The 23,661-nt window shown below is 41.6% G+C and overlaps 1 protein-coding gene across 4 annotated transcripts; it reads left to right on the forward strand.

Annotated features, from left to right (window-relative positions):
• The first annotated feature begins 1,212 nt into the window (after positions 1-1,212).
• Positions 1,213-19,864, forward strand: E2F8 (E2F transcription factor 8). Of its 4 annotated transcripts, XM_019477182.2 has the most exons (14): positions 1,213-1,315; positions 1,706-1,812; positions 4,343-4,618; positions 4,946-5,102; positions 6,703-7,011; positions 7,297-7,458; positions 10,695-10,832; positions 11,020-11,229; positions 13,967-14,054; positions 14,617-15,133; positions 16,757-16,975; positions 17,661-17,793; positions 17,966-18,357; positions 19,026-19,864. In XM_019477182.2, exons 2-14 carry the CDS (start codon positions 1,777-1,779, stop codon positions 19,200-19,202), a joined length of 2,814 nt encoding a protein of 937 aa, XP_019332727.1. In that variant the 5' UTR covers positions 1,213-1,315; positions 1,706-1,776; the 3' UTR covers positions 19,203-19,864. The 4 variants fall into 4 exon arrangements, with proteins under 4 accessions (XP_019332727.1, XP_014457935.1, XP_014457936.1 ...); XM_014602449.3 differs by lacking the exon at positions 1,213-1,315 and having other exon boundaries at positions 1,607-1,812; XM_014602450.3 differs by lacking the exon at positions 1,213-1,315 and having other exon boundaries at positions 1,607-1,812; positions 19,029-19,864.
• The last annotated feature ends 3,797 nt before the right edge of the window (positions 19,865-23,661 follow it).

A 23,661-nucleotide genomic window follows, 5' to 3' on the forward strand; every position in this document is an offset into this window, starting at 1 on the left:
GGGCTTGTCCCTCAGTAAGGACCAAGGTTTGCTGCAAGGCCAGAAGCTCAAACAGGTCAAGTATGTTCAGCCCGAGTGCCACCTTAAGCAGCCAATGGACAGAGTTGCCAACTTACAGGCCTGGGCATTGCCACCACTGGTAGCAGCAATCAGCTCAGGCTGCCTGCCCAGTCCACACCCTTGATCTAGTAATCAGCCGCTTTGCTTCCAGTTGCCTGTCTGCTACCTGTGGGACTTTCCCATGGAGGCTCTTCACTAGGCTGCACCTGCACACCTGAGGAAGAACATTGGCACCCAAAAGCTTGTCCAAATCTATCCCAGCTAGGCAGCAGGTCCAATAAGAGAGGTCATCCTAGGAAAGCCTGGCCCCTCAGCATAATTCCTGGACTATCGCACTTAACCAACCAAAAGTACAGAGTATTCAACTAGCAAACGAGGTTCTTAGGGTAAATGTAAGATCTTTTATTAGACCAGCTAAATAGTTGTAAATTTGTTCTTTGAAAGCTTTTGGGCACAAGTACCCTTCTTTGGGCACAGGGAGAGTCTGCTGGTGTTGTGTCCTCCTGGATGGAAAAGGAGCCAACATGCAAAATGCAGGTCCGTGAAAATGCAAATGCCTGGCAGGGAGGATCCCAGGTCCTGGGAGACAATAGGTGAGAGGGGAGTGTGTGGGCCTGCATGGCTGCTCCGAGGAAGGGGGTGTTCACGTGTATATAGCCTTGTTTGGGGACTGGGGGGGGGGGGGGGTGTGTTTATATCTGTCTAAAGTACGTGCATATGGCTTTGCTTGGGGGCTGTGTGAGTGTGTGTACACACATAGCTGGGGTGTGAATGGCCTTGTTTGGGGGCTGTGGTGTGTGTATTGAGATATCTCTGTCTAAAGTAGGTGCGTGTGCTTGTCTACAGCGTGTGTAGACACAGCTGACGGTCTGAAGGGAGGGAGGTCAGGCGGTGTGTGTGTGTCGGGGGCTTGCTCCATGTGCCTACACAGGCAGCAGGGCTGGCGCCAAAGGCCCGGCTCCCTCGACTCGCAGACCCCGGGAAGGGGGCGCCCCGCCTCCCACCGCACGCGCGCTCCTACTTCCCGCCCCCGCCCAACTGCTGCGCCGCCAACGTCTTTTCGAACTCGCTCCCCTCCCGAGGGGTGGGCGGGGCTCCGACGCCGAGCTGCTATTCGTCAGGCAGGAGGAGACGGTAGACTGCGATTGGCGTCCCGCTTTCCCCGCGGGAGTGGGGAGGGGGAAGCATTAGGTGCCTGCAGTCTCGGCTAGTTCAATTCAAATCGGCGCGAGGACCGTGCCCGCGCGCAGCGCAGGTGCGTGGGGCAGGAGAGGCCACGCCTCGTGGTGGTGGTGGTGGTGGTGTGGGGGGGGGCCCCGGACGACAAGGGCTAGCCCTGCCCACCACTTCTCGACACCTTCGGGTGGGGGAGCCGCGGGAAGCTGGGGCCGGTGGCGCCAAACGTTTAAACCGATCCTTGCAGGGCCCCGCCTACTCTGCCCTACCAGCCAATCGGCGTCCGCCAGCCGCGCCGCGATTGGTGCCCTGCGGCGCGCGGGGCGGGGTGGGGCCAGCGGCGGGGCAGCAGTTAGGACGGCGGGCAGGTAGGAGGGGCGGGCCTTACTCGGACCCGACCCGACCCCTTCCAGCTGGGGCCCGCCCGCCTCGCCGCTCTCCCCGTTCTCAACCTGTGTCCCCCTCGCAGGATCCGGCCCCGCCACGATGTCGCTCGGCGCCGCCAGGCTGTGAAGGAGCATTTCGCGCCGCGCAAGGGACATGGACCGCTGCGGCGAAGCGGGGCCCGAGGGGAAGGTACCTAGGACACTCGGGGCGGGGTGTACGGTCGGCCCGACTTGCTGCGGTCAGTGGTTGGTAGTCCGCCGGGCGCTGCCGCAGGGGTCCACGCGAGATGCCGGTGGTGGGTGACGTGTGAATCCCCGCGCCTGTGGGTCAGGGGGCTCCGGAGAAGCGGATGCAGGGGGTCTCAAGTTGCAGCCAGGGAAGTTTCGGTTGGATATTAGGAAGAATTTTCTCAAGAAGGGGGCGGTGAAGCACTGTAGCAGGTCACCTAGAGAGGTGGTGGACTCTCCATCCTTGGAGGTTTTTAAGACTTGACAAAGACCTGGCTAGGATGATCTAGTTGGTGCTGGTCCTGCTTTGAGCAGGGGGTTGGACTAGATGACCTCCTGAGGTCCCTTCCAACCCTCATTTTCTATGGAAAACTGCTGCTATAGAGGAAGGAAGCTGGGTTGTGTCGCCTTGGGGAAGGGATGCTGGGCAGGTGAGACTGGTGCCTCTGGCTTCAAATAGATGCACCTTGCACAAGCTGTTGAGAGCAAGAGCTCCCTTCGCCGGCTCCAGCGCTGTGGCGGGCTGCCTTATTTTTTTTCTTAGGTGTAGTTGGCGTTAGTCTGGATGGCGAAATCAAGGAGCGGGTGGGGGAGATTTGGCACCTTGTGCCTACCCAAAGCACTTGTGTGTGTATTTAATGATTTCTGTCTAAAGTGTGTGTGTAAGATCTGTTTCTACCTGTCTATCTAAAGTGTGTGTACTAGTGTACAGCCTACACCCCTGTACTAGCGTTAGGTATTTGACCAGTTAAATAAAGTTCAGTCAATTGATTGGTCAAACATAGGTCAAAATTGTATTTAAAAGAAAAAAAAGAAAATCGCCAACTGCTCCTATAAAAGGGGCCTGCTGGGAAAGCCTGGCCCCTTGGCATAGTTCCTGGACCATCACTCTTAACCAACCAGAAGCACCAGGTATTCAATTGGCAGACACATTTCTTTGGGTAAATGTGATATCTTTTATTAGGTCCAGCAGGTCCAAATAATACACAGAGAAAAAGCATGTATTTTCCATTAAGGAATGTGTCAGAAACAATTTAAAATTATGTATATTTCTGTGGAGAAAACTACAAAAAGAGTAAGGTTATTGGGTTTTTTTATAAAATTGCTATAATCTTTGACTGGTTAAAAAATACGCAGTCAGTTAACAAGTCAGACAGACAGACATGTCTAAACTAGGGTTGGCAAAGCAGCCAATTAATTGGGCAACTGACTGGTTTGCCAGTCCTAGTTTAGACATGTCTGTCTGTAGTGTGTGTCTGTTTAGATACACCCACTTTAATTAGGCTGTGAGTTGCAAATCTACCCTGCCTTCTACCTGACTGCAGACTAACACAGTTAACTACATCTAAGAAATACCCTAACATGACAATCCATTACAAACTTAGCTTTTGTAGGCTAGAGCAGATAAAGTGAGCTTTAGCCCACCAAAGCTTGTGCTATATCTGTCTGTGTATAACAACTTTATATGGTTTGTAAGGGGGAAATCTACCCTGGCCATTATGTCTTAACCTGTGCAACATACCTGTGACTTGTAAAATGTATACATGAATTACTTTATTCTTGTTATGCAGATATCTGAGCAAAGGGGTGTATAGGTCTGTTGTGGTAGTTATGACATCTCTAGTCAGCACTGAAGCCCTGTTATCTTGGATGTGGCAAATACACAGATAAGAGAGTGTGCAGCTTAAGATGTAGAGGCAAAGGTTATCCATCATGCCTAGCATATTCTAGCAGCTACACAAAATGCACAAATACATGTCTTAAAATGTTAAGTAAGATTCATTAATACAGAGATTATTCCTCTAGAAGTTGGAGCTCGTATTTGAGTTCTTCGTTTTTGCTTGATGCAGGTCATTCCATTGTCTACAAATTGGGTATAACTATGTTTTATCGGTGTTCAGTCGAACGGATGCTAAAAACATTTTTTCCAGAATTCTGTTTTTTGTTTTTTTTTAAATTTCATCTTATGTTCAAGAGCCTCTTCTGCCCCAGAAAATATGGTTTGCCATAGTATGGCCTGTTATTAGCACAAGCAAGACAAGTCCCTTTGTCAGTAATTCATGGGCTTTTTGTTTTCTTTAATCTTTTTTCGTTAGTCACTTTACCCAAACTTATCATCTCATCTCAAAGCAAACCAGACACTATATCCGGCAACTTTTCAGGAGAGCTACACATTTTTCAGAAACAGTATGCTTGACCACTTCATCTAGCAACCCTTGGTATTGTTTTTCAGAAGATGGATGAATGAGCCTTTTTAGGTTGGGTGAACACTCAGACTTATATTTTCTTAGGAGCTAAAAATGGTAGGTACCATTGAACACTGTAAACCATTGTTGATTTAATGGAAGCCTTTATTTGTAAGGCTGCACAATTTAGTCCAAAATAAACTAATCTTTATTTCAACACCGAAATAAGTCTTATACTGAAGTCTTATGTATGATATTGCCCCCAAAAATCTTGGAGTGTAATTGTTTCCCTTTTTCTTGCTGCAGGAAAACTGCTCTTCTGAGCCATGTAAAAGTACATTGAAAACTCCCCTGAAACAATCAGCTACCTCACATTCAGTATTAGCAGAGATCCAGTCTAACTCTGGACCTTTGACAACACCCCCAAAACTCAAGGAGATCCCTCTTGGAGACCCATGGACACCCACTACTAACCTTAAGATACTGATCAGTGCGGCTAGTCCTGAGATTAGAAATAGGGAACAGAAAAAGGGATTGCAAGATAGCAGAAGTGAAATCCTAGAAGCAAAACATTGTTTACAGGTATGTTGTAAATATATATTTTATTTAGTTACTTAGCATTTTATTTGGTTGGTTTTTTTCACTAGATAGTTTTCAATATTGAGTGCATGCAACAAACTGTGCAAGTTGACATTTAATGTAATTCAACTTCCTTCTTTAATTTAATTATGGACTAGTTACTTTTGAAATGCCATCTTATTACTTTTAGCCAGAAGTTCTGAAGCCTTTTGCAGCTCTGGCTGTTAAGGAAAAGGCCTGTAGTATTAGTTGTTAGTTTTTGTTGCCAGCTGTAAAACTATCAAACTTTTGTTAAAAATATGCACATTTTTATTTCTTGTTTTGATGCAGGAGCATTTATCAGGAGATGAATATGAGAAATCTCAGCCAAGCCGTAAAGAAAAAAGTCTAGGATTATTATGTCATAAATTCTTAGCTCGCTATCCTAATTACCCCATCATTGGAGAGAGTAATTATATTTGCCTTGATGAAGTAGCAGAAGAACTTAGTAAGTTTGTGCATCTCCTACAGTATCTATGAATAGGAAATATGTAAGGACTTATTCATCTGAATATGCTGTAAAGGGGTACCATAAGCTGTTTAGTGTACTCTTTTTTTTTTTTTTAAACTTATTTTATTAAATAAAAATATCCTGACTAATTTTAAGCTAAAGTTGAATACCTTTTTATAAAATGGGAAGTTACTCAGTATTTCACCATTATTAATACGTTATATGCTTAGTTTTATAGTAACTTTTTTTCAAAGTTTGACATGAAAATCTGTTTACTTAGCAGAAATTGTTCTCCATTTTCAATTTTTTTTTTCTTTTTAGGAAAAAGGATCTCAAAGTGTTTGTATGAAATATGAATTATTATAGATATTGCATAAAACTGAATGCTGGCCTTGGACCTGAAAATTATTGGCATATTAAGGGGTTGGATCTGTAAAAATAGTATTTCCAAAGTAGCATCTGCAATTTATATCCTGTCCAACCGTAACATAAAAACAAGGTGCCACTTGCAGGAAATCCAGATAATATCAATATGATTGCCCTTGTTGGTATCATGTTTTACTTAAGTTCTTCATCCAAAGTTGAAATTTTAAATTATGATCACTAGGGATAAGTGATGTTATTTTAAGGCCTAGAAAGAAGGTTTCTGTGTCTGTCCAAGTTAATGAAATGTAAATTTATGCTGTTTTTGTATCAGCAGATGGTCTTTCAGAGGAAAAATTGCACTTTACTAAAAACTACATTGTATTTAATTGTTTTATACCAATTTTCAGATCTTTCTATGCATTATCTCAATAGCAGTGGTTCTCAGCCTTTTTAGACTGAAGGCACCCTCCATAACCTATGAATTGAATGGCACCCTGTTTGAAAAGCTAACTTATTTATTACAGTGTTTGATTCCTTGCTGAGGGACCAGGTAGTGGGAGAAGGAGCAGCCATACAGGAAGAACCTGAACCTGTACTTATCTGCTTATTTCCTCAAACTCCCTGCACACCCTTTAAAGTTTGTTCTGGCACTTCAGGGTACCCCCAACACTTTGGATGAGAATAGCTGCTGTATGCCAAGGCAAGGGGTCAGAAGTTTAAAAAAAAGAGATGACTTATAGAAAAGACCTTATAAAACGAATGACCGCTTTGTGATGCTTTTTCATGAATGTTCAATGAGTCAGTCTAAATAAATATTGATGTTGATGAATTTCTTTAAGGACTTGCATTTTCTAAAGTGGATTATCAGTCAAACATGTTTGCTGTGTTGTGTTTGTCAGTTCAGAAAGCAGGCAGGACTCAAACAAAAGGAAGTTTTCATTTCTGTGGATGCTACAGAATCCTTGGAGCTGTGGAAGAGCACACTATCTTCTAATCTGTTACATAGGTTTTGTTTTTCTTCTGGTAGCACTGAAAAATTATGGCAGAATGGAAAAAAAAAAGTTTTATTTTGAAGAATGAAGTATAGTTCTTTAATTTCTTTTTTAATGGAGCACAAATAAGGAACATCATATTTTAAATCAACTTTCTAGATAAATTATACTTTTTGAAGTTGTCAATAATAAATTCGATTATCATAATATTAAGATACCTTTATATTCTCTTCTTGTAGCCGTTGAACGGAGACGCATATATGATATTGTGAATGTGTTAGAGAGTCTGCATATGGTGAGCCGTCTAGCCAAAAACAGGTATGCTTGGCATGGCCGTCATAATCTCAACAAAACCCTGCAGACTTTGAAAAAAGTTGGTGAAGAGAACAAATACATGCAACTTATTCAGCTGATCAAGAAGAGAGAATATGAAAATGAGTTTGAATTGGATGGTGAGAAAAATGAGGAGACAGCAACAAAAACGATTGGCATAAATGAGCATTCAGAAATGTGTTTTATTGAACTTCCAGGGATGGAATTTCGTGCTGGTAATGCTTTTTCCTTTGTGCTTTTTTTTCTTGCTTTTTAAAATTAAATTAAAGTTCGAAGTAGAAATATGGTTAATCACAAATAGCCACTCACAAGGCAGGAATATTTCTCTTTAAATCCTAAAATCTGAAGGTCACCAGATTTTTATATGTGGAAGTGTCAACTATTTGAATGAAGAATTCTAAAATTCCTGTTGATAAATATTTAAATTACTTATTTTTAACGCTGCTGTTACAAATGACATGCCACTTGATTCATTTCAATCCTTTCCCTTCTTTGCATAGCTTCAGTAAACAGCAGAAAAGACAAGTCTTTAAGAGTAATGAGTCAGAAATTTGTGATGCTCTTTCTTGTATCAACTCCTCAAATAGTGAGCCTTGAAGTTGCAGCTAAAATTTTGATTGGAGAAGACCATGTGGAAGATTTAGATAAAAGCAAGTTTAAAAGTAAGTAAAATGCTCCTGTGACTACTTAGACTTGGTCTGCATTTGAGACAAACCTTACCTAACATATATATTTAATTGTATTTCCAAATGATAATAGTTGTTTTCTAGTGATTTTTAGTAAGCTGTAATCTTATATACAAGCTTATGCATTGTGAAACACAGTAGGATTTCTGCCTCCTTATAATATATTTCTAATTAAGCTATGTAGGCTCTAACTAGAGCTGTAACACAGATTTTTTTGCTCTTGGATTTGGTGGTAGGAAAAGCAACGAAAAAGAAGAAGGACATTAGTAAACCCCTTTTTGCTAACCCTGAAGCAATATTACCAAGCTGCTTATTAGTGATTTGTATCTTTGACAAATTGGCTAAGAAATTAAAAAAAAAAAAAAAAAAAAGGTGCTTGTATGAAGATATGAGTGTCACTACATCTGCCAAATCTATATTTTGACTATGTAGTTCTGCTACTTGGAAAGTTTTTTAAAGACAATTTCTAGAGTACAGGCAGTAGTTAGTTAGCTGTGTGGGAAGAAACGGAGTTTAGTGTTTCAACTGTCAAGTCTTTCTTCTTTTCACTTCCCCATTCACCGTCCCCACTCAAGTAGTTATGACCAGCTCTTTAATTTCTTTTCTTACAAAAAAGAAAAATTTGTAGGTATCTGATGCTTTGAGCTCATACTGGAAGCAACAGAGGAAGGGAGGTACCTGAGAGTAACAATTGATTGTAGGATGACCATGTGTAATAGCTGCAAACAAAGGGTAGTTATAAATCTATTTATATCAGAATGGCGGGAGACTAAGTAAAGTCTAAGGCCCAGTGCTCTTCAGTGTGTGTGTGTATTTTTGGGGGTGGTGTGTTATGATTTGTTTGGTGAAACAGGTCTTGTAATCTTCAGATTTGCCCTAAACTGGGAAGGACTGTGAACATGTTGGAGGACAAAAGTGTAATTCAGAAGGATCTTGGTGGATTGGAATACTGGGCTGGAGCTAACAGAAAAGTTCAATACTAAGAGATGCAAGGTGGTACACTTCAGGAAGACTAATCAAAAATACAAATACAAAATGGGTGACACCGTGGCTAGATAGGAGTAGTGGTAGATAATAAACTCAGTATAAGTCTGCAATGTGATGTAGCTTTGGGATGCATTAAAAGAAGTTTTAGGTGCATGACAGGTGGTGAATAAAACCCCTATTTGGTAATGGTTAGGCTTCATCTAGAGTACTGTGTGCAGTTAGACTGCACATTTCAAAAAGGACATGGAGAGAAGCAGGTGAGAAAAATGATAAAGGGTTGAAAGGCAAATCGGACCAGGAGACGTTGAAGGAAATAGGCACGTTCGGATTGTGGAAAATATGCTTAAAGAGGGAATGTGATAGCGGTCTTCAAGTACTTGAAGAGCTGCCTTAAAGAAGACGGAGGATACCAGATGAGGTGAGACCAGTTGCTTGAAGCTGCAGCAAAGTAGATTTAAATTAGAAAAATGTCTTCACTGTTTAAAAAATAAATAAAAAATAAGGCAGTGGAATAGACAGGCTAGAGAAGTTGTGGACCCTTCATCACTGGAGATGTTCAAGAAGTTGGATAGGCATTAGATAAGGATGATCTAGGCATAGCTGTGCCTATGCTCTACTATGGGGTTTTTTCCTATGCTTCTGGGCTTTGCTGGTTGCCACATGGAGCTGTAAAGGAAACTCTCTCCTCCCCCCACCCCATGCTACATGTCGGGATGGATGGACATTTGTCTTTTCTCCCCCACCTTCTTCAGAAGCATTGGGTGTTGGATGCATCCAAGGCTGAGGATTTTGACTTGGGTTGTGCAGTGCTTCTGATGGGACCTAAACCTGGAAGTTCCTGGTCTGCTCAGGGTCAGACCAATTGCCATATTTGGGTCAGAAAGGAATCTTGCCCCATGGTCAAATTGGTACAGATAGGAGGGGTGGAGGGGATTGCCTTCCTCTGCAGGTGGGGAGGAAAGGGGGGCAGGGTATGTGGGCATGGGTCTCTTCTTTGGATTTCTCAAGCATATTTTAACAAACCTCATAGCAGCAGGATATTGGCTGTTTTACCTGTGGCAGGTTAAGGTGGTATGTCTTGTGGCTGTGCCAGGGTCAACTGTAGCTTTGCTAATAGATTAGACAGTTTTGTATAGGATGGTTTGGATAGGGGTGATCCTGCCTCAGGTACAGTGTTGGGCTTAGATGACCTGCGGAGGTTTCTTCCAGCCCTACTTTTCTATGATTCTGTTACACCACGGAAAAGCCTAATACAATTTTAGGCTATGTAAAGTGAAGACATGGAAGATATGTGAATATTATATGTGATATTGAAGACAAGTGAAGATATGTAGTGAAGACATGGAAGGTCTTAGTACCATTAGTGCAAGGTATTGGTAAGACACCCCCCCCAATTTAAAATGTTAAGAACAGTTATGATCATCTGTATCTTTTGAAAAAAGATGAATATAACCTGAACAAGTGTACAAGGAATGGACAATGTATCTTATGAGAGGAGTTTTGGAGGAAGACTAGCTGAATTGCTTTAAACTAGTATATATATTATAGAAAGGATAATGTGATGAGATTGGAGGTGTTCTTAAAGCAGTAATCAGAGCACATGATATGAGGCGTTTGTGAAAGGAAACATGATATCTATGCATTGTTTGCATATATGACATGGGGTTTCCTGACTTCACTGTTAGTGAAAGCCAGATTTAGAGGTAGAGGATAAATCTAGATAAAGTGGGCTCAGAGTGAAACTGTGACTTCCTGGCTCTGGGGAGTGATTGAGCAGTGCTGCAGTATTTTGATGGGGTAGTGGGCTTGCAGCATCTCAGGGCTCTTAAGGTACTTTCAGGTATTTTATTCAAGATGTTCCTTTGTGTAGATTATGGGAAATTTTGCAACTTTGTGTAAGTTGCAAGTGGATTCTTGCAATCAGTATTTCTTTGAACTTAAGTTTGCGTTCCTTTATTTTGGATAATGAAAATATTCTGTGCAAAGATACGTAGCCTCAAAGCATTAATATCTGTTCCAGGGACTAAAGGATCCCAAATTCCTCCAGTGAACTGAAAAAAAGTAACCTCACTGTGGATCTAATAACCTTAGTTGCAACTTTTGATTATATGTGGTAATGGAGGAAAAGGCTTGGGGGGAGTAGGTAGCATCTGTAGCCTGATTGCAAGTGTACTTTAATGAACCAGAAATTCTGCATGGCATCTGTATTATTTCTTCTATTTCAGCCAAAATTAGGAGACTATACGATATAGCTAATGTTCTCAGTAGCCTGGAACTTATCAAGAAAGTTCATGTTACAGAGGAGCGAGGCAGAAAACCTGCATTCAAATGGACAGGACCAGAGGTTTTATCAGATATTCAGGGTGGGTGTACTATCTTCTTTCCTTCTCTTTTTTTGGCTTGAACTTATTCTTTTTCTCTCCTGGAAAAAGCTTAATTTTCTATGTAAAAGGATGTCTTTGACAGTTTGTCAAATAACATCTATAACTATCTAACTAAATATATGAAAATAACAGTTTGAGGTTTTTTTCTTTTTATGTTCCATTTTAGGTACAAAACCTATATCTACTGTTTCTACCTTCGTCCCATCTAATTCTTTAGAACCTAAACCTTCTAAAGAACAGTGTTCAAAAAATCTCTTCCCAACAAGAGGCAAGCAGATCTTCACTCGCCACCCATCTCTAATGAAGCTAGTCAAGAGTATAGAAAGTGACCGGAGGATCCATTCTGCTCCTACCAGCCCTGTTAAAACAAGTACAAGTATGTGTTTTAAAAGTAAATGCTGTATCCATTTTTTTTTTTAAGAATATGCCATTCTATACAGATAGTGCTTTAAATCTGAGGTCTGTGTAGAAGTAGTTTTATCTTCAAAGGCTAACCTCTAACAAAATTAAAGAAGCCTTCCCTCCTTGGACTTGATGTGAGCAGGTACAGCAATATAGACACAGTCCTTTATATCTGACCTGAATTTGGTTCATTGTTTATAACTGTACCTTGTTACAGAGCTTCTAAGCATTCCATTGTTTTGAAAAAAGAATGATTTATTTTCATGTGCTTTCACTCCACCCTTTTTGTGGCACTGCATTTAACAGTGTTCAGGTTTCTGTTGCTCAGAAGGGATCTGGGTTTTCTGTTTCCCATGGAAAAACAAACACAGATTCCTCATTTTAATAGAGAAACACATGGAAGAGGGTGGTCAGGCTGGGGGTGACATGTGCATATATATGCACATGGCCACTAAGTAGCCTGGAAAGCAGCTCCCGCAGGTAAGTCTGAGGGGCGAGAGAGGGGATTGAGGCCCACAAAGGGAGGGAGGGTTGTTGGGTGGGGCTGTTGCTGGGCCTGGAGATGCTGCACAGCCAGGCAGTGAGTGGAGCTTGAGGCCCAGGGCCACAATGCACAGTCACAGGGCCCTAGCAGGGAGCAGGATGGTGTTGCAGGAAGGTTTTCCAGGAGGTGGGGCTAGATCCCTACCTCTGCGCACACTCCCAGGGGAGGTTCTGTGCCTCCCAGATGTGTGCATGAGGCAGGTGCAGGCTGAGGCTCCCCCACCCAGGGCCTTCGCAGCCCAATGGATGGGACGCAGCACAGCAGGGCAGAGTGGGGCTGGGGGTAAGCTCCTTGCTGCTGTGAGCCCTGCATCACCCTTGCAAGATGTCCCCTGCATACCGGGTAGTGGCACAGGGTTGCCCCTTGCTGCTGCAGGGCAGGCAGGAAGCACATTGCCAGGGTGGCACAGGTCTCACAGTGACAAAAAGCTTCCCTGCCTGGCCCCACTCTGCCCTGGTGTGCTGGTGCCTCTGCGGCCTGACAGGTGGGACCCCGGGGAGTACAACAGGGCAGGGAGCCCATGCCTCATGCACAGACCTGAGGGACACAAGTACCCTGAGCCTGCAGTGGGCAGCCCAGACCACCCCCCGGGCACTGCTCTGGCTGTGCTACCCGCCAGGGGAGCTGACTCCGCACTCTGCTCCACTATAGCAGTTGGCGTCTCACAGGCAGCAGCCAGGGCTCAGGTGCTGCTGCAGGAGGCAGGGGGCTGCAGACCTGTAGCCCTGGCATCTGGGTATCCCCTCCAGCAGGGTGGAGAGGAGGCTGTGGGTACAGGGCCCCTGAGGGGCCTGTGGGTGGGGAGTGAGAGGCAGCAGAAGGGCTAGGGGGGGCTGTGGTTTGAGAGTAAGGGGCCTGGACCTGCGTTCTATGATTTCAGGGGGTAGGTGGAGTTCTGATTTTCCATGATAAAAAGAACCCAAGATCAAATGCCAAAACTTACAGGTATTTAGAATATATTTTATTATAGCGATTAAGGCGTTGGTAGGCTTCCACATTGCTTTAAAAATATAAATATATCAATAAAACATTGTGTTCAATTGATATATAAATATAGTGGCTTTTTATTTTAATTTGGGGGCTTTAATCAGAATTTGAAATTTTTGTATCAGAACTAGGATCCCTGTTGATCAGGAATTCTGTCTGTTCTTTGTGTATGCACTACTATTTTCCACACTTCTCAGGGTTCTTTTGGAACATCTTTAAGGTTGAAAGAACATTTATTTTTCTATGTGCAATTCCATGTTCTCTCAAACTATCAGGAAAAAGTGCCAATTAGTGTATGCACTTTGGAAGTAAATGAGCTGGGGCTCCTACCACCCCTTATGCGACTTCTGCTAGAGTGGCCAACTGACAGTATATACCACACGCTACAGTTCAGGGAAGAGACGAGCAGTACTGTGGCAGATGGGGAAGAGGATTGGCATAGAACTTGGAGAGTGTAGGGCTAATTTGTGGCTTGGCTGCTAAAAAGGTTGGTCTAATAAAAGGTATCATCTCTGAAACCAGAGTTCTAGATTTTTGCATGCTAAAAAGGTTGGCTCCCAGTGACTTAAGTCATTGGCCAGTTGACAACCAATCTGGGTTACAGTTGAATGATCAGCAGTGGCAATCCCTCACAGTCAAGGATGATCACTCCTGTGGGTCAAGTAAAGGGTTGTAGATGACTAAGGAGGCCAATCCTAAAGCTGCAGACTCTCTGGCAGATGCCACAGGTGGTGGTTAAAGGGAGGGTCGAACTGCAGACTTCACAATCTTGTTTGCTTTTGTTTCCTTTCCTTCTGTTTCTGTTGTTTGTCTGCCTCCAGGGCAAGATGGTTTTCCTCAAAGTAAAGTGTACCTTCTTTCATGAGGCATCACCATGTAGCCCTGTCCCTGGCTAGTTTTTTCTAATTTGTGATGTCAGTGCCACACTTAATGTTTGCCTTGAAGATGTCCCTGAAGCATTTTCTCTGCCCCCACGTGTCCTTTGTCCTTGGCTGAATTGGAAGTATAGCAGTTGTTTTGATTAAACTTACAAACAGGCATGCTGTAACATGGTGGTGAAAGGCTTGGTTTCTCATTACTAAAGTATTCACACTACATAAATATGGATGAAATCTTTAAAAGGAAATCCAGCTTTCACTTAAAGCTTATTTAATTATTTATTTTTTCCCCCTCCCCAAAGCAGGCTGTGATCAAAATTCTTCAACTTTCCCAAGTAAAATGGCTCATCTTGCAGCAATTTGCAAACAGCAGCTAGAAGGACAATCAAGGTATGTTTACATGTGTTGTGGTCAGAAATTTTTTCTTGCTATTAGGCCACTAAGTTTGAGGTGTATTTAGCCAGCAACTGACTGGTTCTAGATCACAGTCATTAACTGCTGTTAGAACTGAACATGGGCATTTATACACACTCTTTCTGTCTCACGACACTCTGGGGATCTGCCACTTCCAAGCAATTAATCAAGTCTGGTCCACATGCAAGCTAAGGCAAACTGTGCTGGGCCACATGCAGTTGTATAAGTGGCAAAATGTATGTCAGCACGCAGAAAATGGAGGCAGTGCACTTTTGAACCAAAGCACCTCTGATGTGTTTTAGTTTGAAAGTGTGCTGCTGCCGCCACTTTCTCAGCGCTGACGCACATTTTGCTGCTTATACAACTGCAAGTGTCCTAGTACTTGCTGCGGCACTTGCCTGTGTACAATATGCCCCGAGTTTATATCTACCTTAATACTGTAGATGCAGAAGTGCAAATTCATGTTATATTTTTGTTATGACACAAAACACTGCTTCTGGTTAACATAAACATGTGAGTTTTTGTTTTTGTATTTTAGTGAACTGAAGATGAAAACGAAATTGACATCTAATTTGGAATGTAACTTGGCAGCTCCTGAATCTATTTTGAAATCTGAAACTTACACTACCTCTCCAAGTCCATCTCTTGTTCATTCACTAGGGGTCCTGCCTCTGAGCCACAATTCAATGTCTCCAGTAATGCTACCTCATCCCCATGCTGGTGTTTCATATACAATATATCTCCATCCTTCTCAAGCCCAAACTGCAACTACATATAGCCCGAGTTTTGTGTTACAGTCAGTACCCTGTACTAATGTGACTGGAGTTAAAACTGCTTTGGAAGTTAACTCAAAAGTACCGTTTAGTAAAATGACCACTGAGGAAGGGGATGGTAATGTAGTTAAAGATGACACAAACTTCTTGAATGCAAAAGAGAAAAAAGTTACAAAAATTGAATCTACACCACGGAGCCTTCTTAAAAGATCACAAGCATTACAGGAAAACAGTTTAATTAAAAAATGCAAACATGGTCAGAAGAGTCTTGGTGTTCCTATGGTAAGTAACATTAGAAATGTATAATTCTTATTTTGTACAAATATGCTATTTTAAATTGTGTTCGGGATCCTACTGAAAGCCATTATGTTTGTAAATTGTCCTGAGAACTCTTAGTCTTAATGCCTTAGTGCAATAAAGTTTGAAAGAACATAACTTGAGTGCATCACCAACAAGATTTTTCATGCCACTTTGTAGAATGGAAGCATCTATTCTTGTAGCATGAAAAAAGGTTTTGGGGGCAGGAAGACTTGAATGGAAAAAATTACATTGAACTATAAGGCACAACTGAAAACTCTCTCATACAGATGTTTAGTGTTTTCAAATATTGTTTAAGGTACGATTCCTTCTTTTACTTTAGCTTCTCTTTATTTTTAGGGTGAGCATTCACTAGTCCTTGCTGTTGGTTTGCCTGGTGCTTGGTAGACATTTGGATGTGATATATAGTGCTGTTGGTCAGGCCGTATCCTTGAAAAGGCCATCCTTGAATCACTGTTTCACATTTATTTGTTTGTTTACTTACTTGTTCATTTGCTTTTTTTAAAATACTTGGATTCGGAGAAAACATCCAGAAGTGCTTACCAAGGCATAAAAATGGAAACCAAAACATAAGCTTGGTAACACTGGGGATATTGGTACAGTTTTTCTGGGGAAGTTTTGAGAACTTGGTATCTTGTGCGGTCTTTAACAGTCAGTGTTGGCTTTTAAAGGCTCATAAGAAAGTACAGCTGGAAGGGACTTCATGTAGTTTAGCCCCCTACTCAAGATGGGAACATCCCTGGCTAAACTGTTCCTTCCAGCCAAGTGTCTGTCTAATCTGTTCTTGAAAACTTCCAGGAATCGAATTTCTAAAATATCTCCTAGGTAGCCCGTTCCAAAACTTGACCTCCTTCTCCCCCACCCCCTGCAAGTTATAAACAGGGCTGTCCCTAGGCGAGGGGGCGAATCGGGGCGACTGCCTCAGGCCCCACGGAGCAGCGCAGCGACTCGGCACTGCCACTGGCTTCATGTCCAGCCACTGGTTCCCCCTGCCACTGAATCAGCACGTCTGTCCACTCGCCATCCCCCCACCCCTCCCTGCCGCTGAATCTGCTGCTGGCTTCCTTATGTCTGGGGGCGGGGCCCTGCCCTTGCTGATTTGCCCTGGACCCTGCACACTACCTTTTTTATGACCAGAGACAATTTGAGCAGTCTTTCTAAAGTTCTCAGAGAGAAGGTAGACTTATAAAATTGAAGCATATGATAAGGTCCAGAATCTTGAAATGTTTCAAGGATTTGTATCTTAATGGTAGTGGATGTTTATCTTAGTGGCCAGTGCAGTATTACAAAGCCTACAGCAATACAAAATATTGGACCAAGGAGAAGCTGAAACTTGTTGAGGCAGATTCATAGGTGTTCTTGAACTATATTTAGTGAGTACCTGAGAAAATGATGTAGGGCATGGCTTTCTACCCCTTCTACCTTGCTCCTGAGGACATGTTTATTACCTGGGTCTCCTGGTGCAAATTAGCAAATACAAATAACCAGTGTAGAAAGCAAATGCATTTTTCATGATGTGTACACAGTAGGCTTGTAATTAAGAAAGCATATTATAATACACATACTAAAACAAGTAAAATATTTCAGGGAAAGTCTGTCAAGAATGAAAGACCATCTTCTAGAGCTTTGCACGTAGATACTGAAGTCATCAGTTTTCAAGAAAGAGGACAGATCAAATTTGAAAAACTAGACCAAAATATGGAATGTTGTTGTGACAAAGAAAGGAGAGAAGGTTTTCCAGAAGATGGAAGCAAAACCAATAATACACAAGAGAGACCTGTTCCATTTGCTGTTCATGCTCATGAGGTATACTTCCCACTGAAGACCAGCAATTTCTAGCTGCTTGGATTTCCAGGACTTTTTCTCTAAAGATCTTGTACACAAGATCTCTGGGATGCTAAGTATTATGCTTGCTTTTCATCTGCTATCATGCAAAATTCATTTCTCCACAGTAAGATCCCTTACTAATGAAAATCAGGACTGGAGAAGGGAGAAATGAGCAAAAATATAAAAAAAAAATAATAATAATTTACTTTGTATCAAACCTTTTAATAGCAAAAGTTTGAGCTGAGTTGAGAACAGTATGACAAAATGCCATCAGTTGAGTTGAAACTTAAAGGATTTGATTAAAAAGTTACATTTTAGACTTGCCTTTTAAGCATGTCTGGCTTAAGTTATATTGCTTGAATTCAGGTTGGATTCCCAATTTCAGTGTGTTTGTTTCAGAGTCAATAGAATGCAGCACACTTGACTCAGGGAAGGGAGGGTACTGAATTACACTTGATTAGCAGTTAATCGCTACTGTGATGGTTGAAGGAGTCTTGTTCAAGCCTCTGGTAGGATGTCAGTGTGTGGATGCAGTGTAAGACCTGACAGATGAAAGGGTGAGAAATTAGAATCAGTTTCTCTAGAGTGTCATCTCAATAGAAGAATATAAAAAAAAAAAAAATTTTTATTTAGTCTGCAAGAAAAATTATCCTTTCTTTTTCAGGCTTTGTTTCCATCGGGGTATCTCATTCCTATTGCTCGGTGCACCCAACATAGCAACGAGACAACGTTTTCTAATAAGGAAAAAGCTGGAATATGTTCATTACAACCGGCAACCTACAGTTCACCTATTACTGGTGTGTATTTGTACAGCCCTTACCACTTCATATGAAGTTAGTTGCCTTTAAGCATTGTAGGCCAAACTTGCTGAAGTTATTCAACATTCAGGGTTAGACTTTAATACTATAAGAGGCTTAAGTTTTTTAAGGTTTCTTTTTTTTCCTTTACCTCCCATGTTTTCCCTAATAGGTGTCATTCCAGTGACAGCATCCGAGCTCACAGCAGTTAATATTCCTGCTTTCCACGTAACGCCCATGAATATAATGGTATCACCATCTTCTATAGCTGCTGCACCTGTAGTAAACAGCTCATGTCTTAATTCAGGCCATACACATTCTGTCCAAAATCCAAGTTCTTCCATTCTGAACTTTACACTACAACACTTAGGATTGATACCTGCTGGTGTGCAGGTTTCTGGAAATCCTGTTCTTCAGTCTCTGCCAATATCTCCAAAAGCAGAACATGTTAATACAGTCTCAGAAAATGTGAACTTACAACAAAGAAAAGTGCTTAAAAATGAATCTCAGATTCCTGATTATGAGCTGAATGGAAAATCAGTTGCAGTAATTCCTTTACAGCAGGTATGAAAACTATTAAATACAGTTTTTTCCATTTTATGTTAAATTTTAGATACTTATGGTACACTACTACCTCAGAAGATTGGACTTAAATGGCAAAGCTGGTATGATTGCTAGTGTAGAGGTGGAGGTTGACTTGATACCTGAAGTGGGGCTGTACTTCTAAGCAAAAAGAGACAAGCAATTCATATTTGTAGAGAAAGCGGAGGCAGTCAGAGGAATGCCAAGGGTGGGATGAAAGGCTAACTGCAGAGATGCTTTGAATGGGCTGCAGAAGGCAAGATGGCACTTGACATGGACAGAAGAAGGATGTTGTCTAGTTAACTTTCGTTTTCATCCCCATTAAATTCTTAATTTCCCTCATCGTATATTGAATGTTAACTTTCAAATTCTGGTTCTGTATGCAGCAATCCATGGGGTATGACAATATACGTAGCTTGAGTGAAGAATTAAGCTGTGTATTTTTTGCCCCTAAATTCTGTTACCTAAAGGACACTTGATTGTATAAACAATACAGACTGAAAGGACAAAATGATACTCTTACAAGTGTACTCTTTCCAGTTCTATAGATTAGTCATATTCCATAGTTTTTAATCAATTCTTATTGGTAGTTCTGTTTTTGTTGTTTTCTGCTTATTTCCAATGACAATAATTTTGTGTTCCCTTTCAAGCAGCCTAGTGTTCCAGCAAAACCTAAGGAGTCACAAGTAGTGACTGAAAATTTCTTCCGCACTCCAGGAGGGCCAAACACAATTGCTAGTTTATCTTCATTTCCTGAAAATTCAGATAGAGTTTTTCAAAAAACCTTGACAATTCCACAAAGAAAACTTGAAGTGTCAGATGACTAACTTTTGAATGGATATCAAGCCATTGGACCAGGCTAACATGGATATAATTTATAGTATAACACTCTGATGACATCTTGGTATTGTAATTTGGAAGGTATGTGCCTGGAAAATGAATTGTAAATGTATTGGAAACTCCACAATACTGGAATAGCCTTATTTATTAAAAGTTTAGGATTAAAACAGCTCTTACTATAAGTAAGTTTTTAAAATGTCCATTAGTTTCTCCAAAAGGCTTACCTAAAGTATTAAAAAGTTATGCACTCTGTCTTATTCTGTATAACAGTACAAAATAAAGTAATCTGTAAGTCCATAATGCTCTATACAGAATTTGGCTAAATATACACAGGTACAGTATATCAGTACATTTTGCACAATGGAAGTACTGGGATCGTAATATACGGTCTCTTAATAGAATGGCTGTAGTTTAAAATTTTGTTTCTCTTATTCCTTTGTTCTTTCAATAATGCTCTTGTAAAGTTAGTAAAAAAATTTAATCAAGTCTATGTAAATTAAGATTTATTTATAATGTATTTTTAATCAATTTGTTCAAATTAAAACTTTAAGTCAAAAGTTTCTAATTTTGATAAGGTATTGTTTAATCAAATGAAATTACCATAGTGAGTTGCACAGTGTACTTCCATTAAAACCTTGTTTAAAACCTATGTGTGATAAGAACTTCACTATTAATTCCTATTATACAAAGAAGAAAACAGTATCTTACTCTGCTAGGTATGTCTTAGGAAGATAAATAGAAGAAAGCTTTCCAGAATTATCCTCCTAGTTGCATCTGCATGCATCTGAGTATAAATGATGGTGCTCCACAGGTTTGTTTGTTTGTTTTTTTTTAATTCAAAGCAACTAGAACTCAGAAAAAACTAGGGACAGAACTGCTGCAGAGTTCTGCATGGTTTACAGAATACAGAAGCTTAAGGAAAACATGAGGTTACTACAGCTGGGCCTGAAATTGAACACCACATTGGAAGCCTACCTTCTTCTTCTTCCTGAATTTTGGAGATTTCTTTTTGTGGTCTAAAAGAAAACAGGAGGCCAAGAAACTACTTTTTTCCCCTAGACCCAAACTACAGCATGATGGGTCATTCTACAGATCCCATTGTGGCCTATAAATAGATGTAGGTTCTCTTGGTGCTATGAAGGTTTGAAAACCTTACCAGAACCTTCACAGAGGTACCACACTGCCCTGATTTGTCTTATCACTAAAATAGTAAAATAGAAGCAAATAAAGTGGAAATTATTTGGCTAACCTTGCCTGCTGGGCAAACTAGTCATACAGTTGAATGTGTTGGCTAAAGGAGCCCTCGCTGAAACCCAGTTACCAATTCAAAAGTTGTGTGTGTCATGTGTTGCACTTCTGTCAACCTGCCAGTTTTTTTTGGGGGGGGGGCAGGGGCATAGATCATAGGGCTGGAAGGGACCCCAAATGATCATCAGGTCCAGCCCCCTGCATGAGCAGGAAAGACAGCTGGAGTCATGACCCTAGCCAGGTGACCAGTCTTTTGAAGACCTCTAGGGTAGATGATTGCACCACCTCTTCGGGAAGCTTGTTCCATAGTTTGGACACTCTGGTTGTAAAGAAGTTTTTCCTAATGTTCAGCCTGAAACTATCTTCCAGGAGTTTGTGGCCATTATTTCTAGTTTTCCCTCAGGGCACCCTGGTGAACAGTTATTCACTGAGCCCCTGCTTTATGCCTCTGATATAGTGGTAAGCCACAATTAGGTCCCCTCTCAGCCGCCTTTTCTTTAGGCTGAAGAGTCCAAGATCCTTCAGCCTCTCCTCATGGTTTGCCATGAAAGTCCCTGATCATACAGGTGCCCCTTCTCTAGACCCTCCTGAGTTTTAGCACCTCCTTGTTGAAGTGCGGCACCCAGAACTGGACACAATACTTCAGCTGCACCAGTGTTGAGTAAAGTGAGAGAATCACTTTGGATTTACTGGAGATGCATCGATTGACGCATGCCAGAGTTTTATTGGCCCTAGCTGTGACTGCATTGCATTGCTGGCTCATATTCATGCTGGGGTCTTATTACCCCCAAATTCCTTTCATTTGTAGTGCTGGTTAGGTTAGCGCTGCCCAGCCTGTAGGTCTGCTGGAGGTTCTTCCCTCCCAGATGCAGCACTTTGCATTTCTCTATGTTGAACCTCATCTGGTTCCGTTCTGCCCAACATGCCAGCCTGCCTAGGTCCGCTTGTATCTGCAGCTTATCTGCAGGTGTGCCCACACAACCCTATATCTTGGTGTCATCCATGAACTTGGCCAATGTGCTTTTTACCCCCTCATCCAGGTCATTGATGAAGATATTGAACAGCACTGGGCCAAGTACCAACCCTTGGGGTATGTCGCTGCCTGTATCTCACCTGGATGACACCGATCCATTCATTTGGACACTGTGTCCTACCCTGCAACCAGTTTTGCACCCACTTGATGGTACCGCAGTTGAGCCCAATATCTTCCAGTTTTCTGATTAGTACCTCATGGGATACCAGGTCAGGCTTTCTGAAAGTTGAGGTATATAACTGCTTTTCTCTTGTCCAGGTGACAAGTTACCTGATCATAGAAAGAAATGAGGTTGGTTAGACAAGACCTGCCCGCAATGAAGCCATGCTGGCTGTCATTTGGTATCATGCCTTCTGCAAGTTTGTCACACATAGCCCCTTTGATGAATGTTTCTAGGATTTTCCCTAGAACAGAAGTTAAGCTACTAGGCCTGTAGTTTCCTGGGTCTTCACTCTTCCCCTTTTTGAAGATGGGCACAATATTGGCCCTCTTCCAGTCCTCTGGGATTTCTGTAGAGGCCCATGATTTTTGAAAGACTTTTACTAGGGGCTCTGCAATTACTTCAGCCAACTCCTGCAGCACTCTTGGGTGGAGTTCATCCGGTCCTGCTGATTTTATCCAAGTCTAATTTCTTTAATTGATTGTACACCAGTTCTATGGCAATGGTGGGAACGGTGTCAATCCCACCCTGCTCATTCTGTGCCCTACCTGGCATGTTGTTCCCCTTGGTCTTGTGAAAGACCGAGGCAAAGTAGTCATTTTGTAGTTCCATTTTTTCCTGAGTGATAGTGACCAGGTATCCTGAGCCATTGAGCAGCACCCCCACACCCATTAGTTTTCCTTTTATTCCCTATGTAGCTAAAGGAGGACTTCTTGTTGTCCTTGATTCTCTGGATCAAACTCAGTGCTGACTATGTGCTCACAAGCAAGTACTAAATTACTCTGTTCCTGTGTTTGAAAATAATGCATTGGAAAAAAGCTAAATCCAGTGACTTTATTGGTGTAATTCCTGGTGTGAAGTGCTTTAACCATGTTGGACTTTTAGTATGACTTAAATTTCTCAAAGTAACAAGAGACTGTACTGGAAAGCAATCTTATTAGTGCCTGCTAACACTGCAGACTGAGAGAGATAATTTCTTTTGACATGATTTTCATTGTATGAGATAACGTGGAATATAGAAGGTGAACTGACTACACACGTCTTGTATTTAGACTTGAGGAAAGTTCTAATGGCAAGTACAAGCTTCCAATTTTTTCTGTTAAAGTAATAGTTACACTTTTCAGGAGTTAGTTAATTTGTAGATGTTAGTACTGATTGTGTTTAATGAGTGTTTTTTAAGCTCCTATATATTGTGGTGTAGTGAAAGTTTACATTATTAACCTTTCTGTGAATTATTGTTATTTTCCTCCTGATTTACCAGAATTTTGCTAAAACTGTAAAGAAATTATTGGCTTAGTTGAGAGGGAAATCCTCCAGACCATTGTTTAAAACTATATCTAGTTTAAAGTATTCATCCCTTGTGGGTCTCCTGCAATTATAAAGTCACATATGCCTGGTCTGCTTGATGAGAGGAGTGAAAATCATTTGGTTTGTTCACATACCTAGAATGCCAAGACAGTCATAGCTTTAATTGACCAGTAATACGGTTGAAAACATTTGGTCTGTTAGAGCCCCTTATGTATTGTAATCATGAGTTCGGCAGTGCCTTTTACTTTTCCCTTTTCATAATCTTGGAATAATTGTTCATATCAGATAAATTTGCTGCTGCCACCTCTTCACTTGGCCTTACCGAATTAAATCCACAAAGGGCCCTGGGCCATGCACCGTGAAAATTGTAAGTGTGCCGTTTGCCAGTAGAATTCTATGGCTTAGGAGCTTCTTACACTGCATGGGAGAATTACAAGCCAAAAATGGGAGTTACAAAAGCTGGGCAGTTGAATGGGAGCTACATAAACTAGCTGATAGAAACATGAGGGGGCTGACTTACATTTTCTCTGTTCAAGATTCTCTCCAAGAAATCTCTCCTGGACTTAAGTGCCTATGTCAGGTCATGTCTACTGTGGTAACAAATAAGAAAGATCTACTCCAATATCCTGAATCACCCAGTGGTAGGTACTTGCGTGGAAGGCAAGAGAACAGTTTTCAAATTCATATTCTGCCTAAT

The sequence above is a fragment of the Alligator mississippiensis genome, chromosome 2 (assembly GCF_030867095.1).
Source record: "Alligator mississippiensis isolate rAllMis1 chromosome 2, rAllMis1, whole genome shotgun sequence".
NCBI lineage: Eukaryota > Metazoa > Chordata > Crocodylia > Alligatoridae > Alligator > Alligator mississippiensis.

Bases quoted from the DNA above. Each gene is read 5' to 3' on its own strand.
- E2F8 (XM_019477182.2), top strand. From the start codon at position 1,777: ATGGACCGCTGCGGCGAAGCGGGGCCCGAGGGGAAG. The intron at 1,813-4,342 runs GTACCTAGGACA...TTCTTGCTGCAG, and splicing joins AAGCGGGGCCCGAGGGGAAG to GAAAACTGCTCTTCTGAGCC. The intron at 5,103-6,702 runs GTAAGTTTGTGC...CTCTTCTTGTAG, and splicing joins TGAAGTAGCAGAAGAACTTA to CCGTTGAACGGAGACGCATA.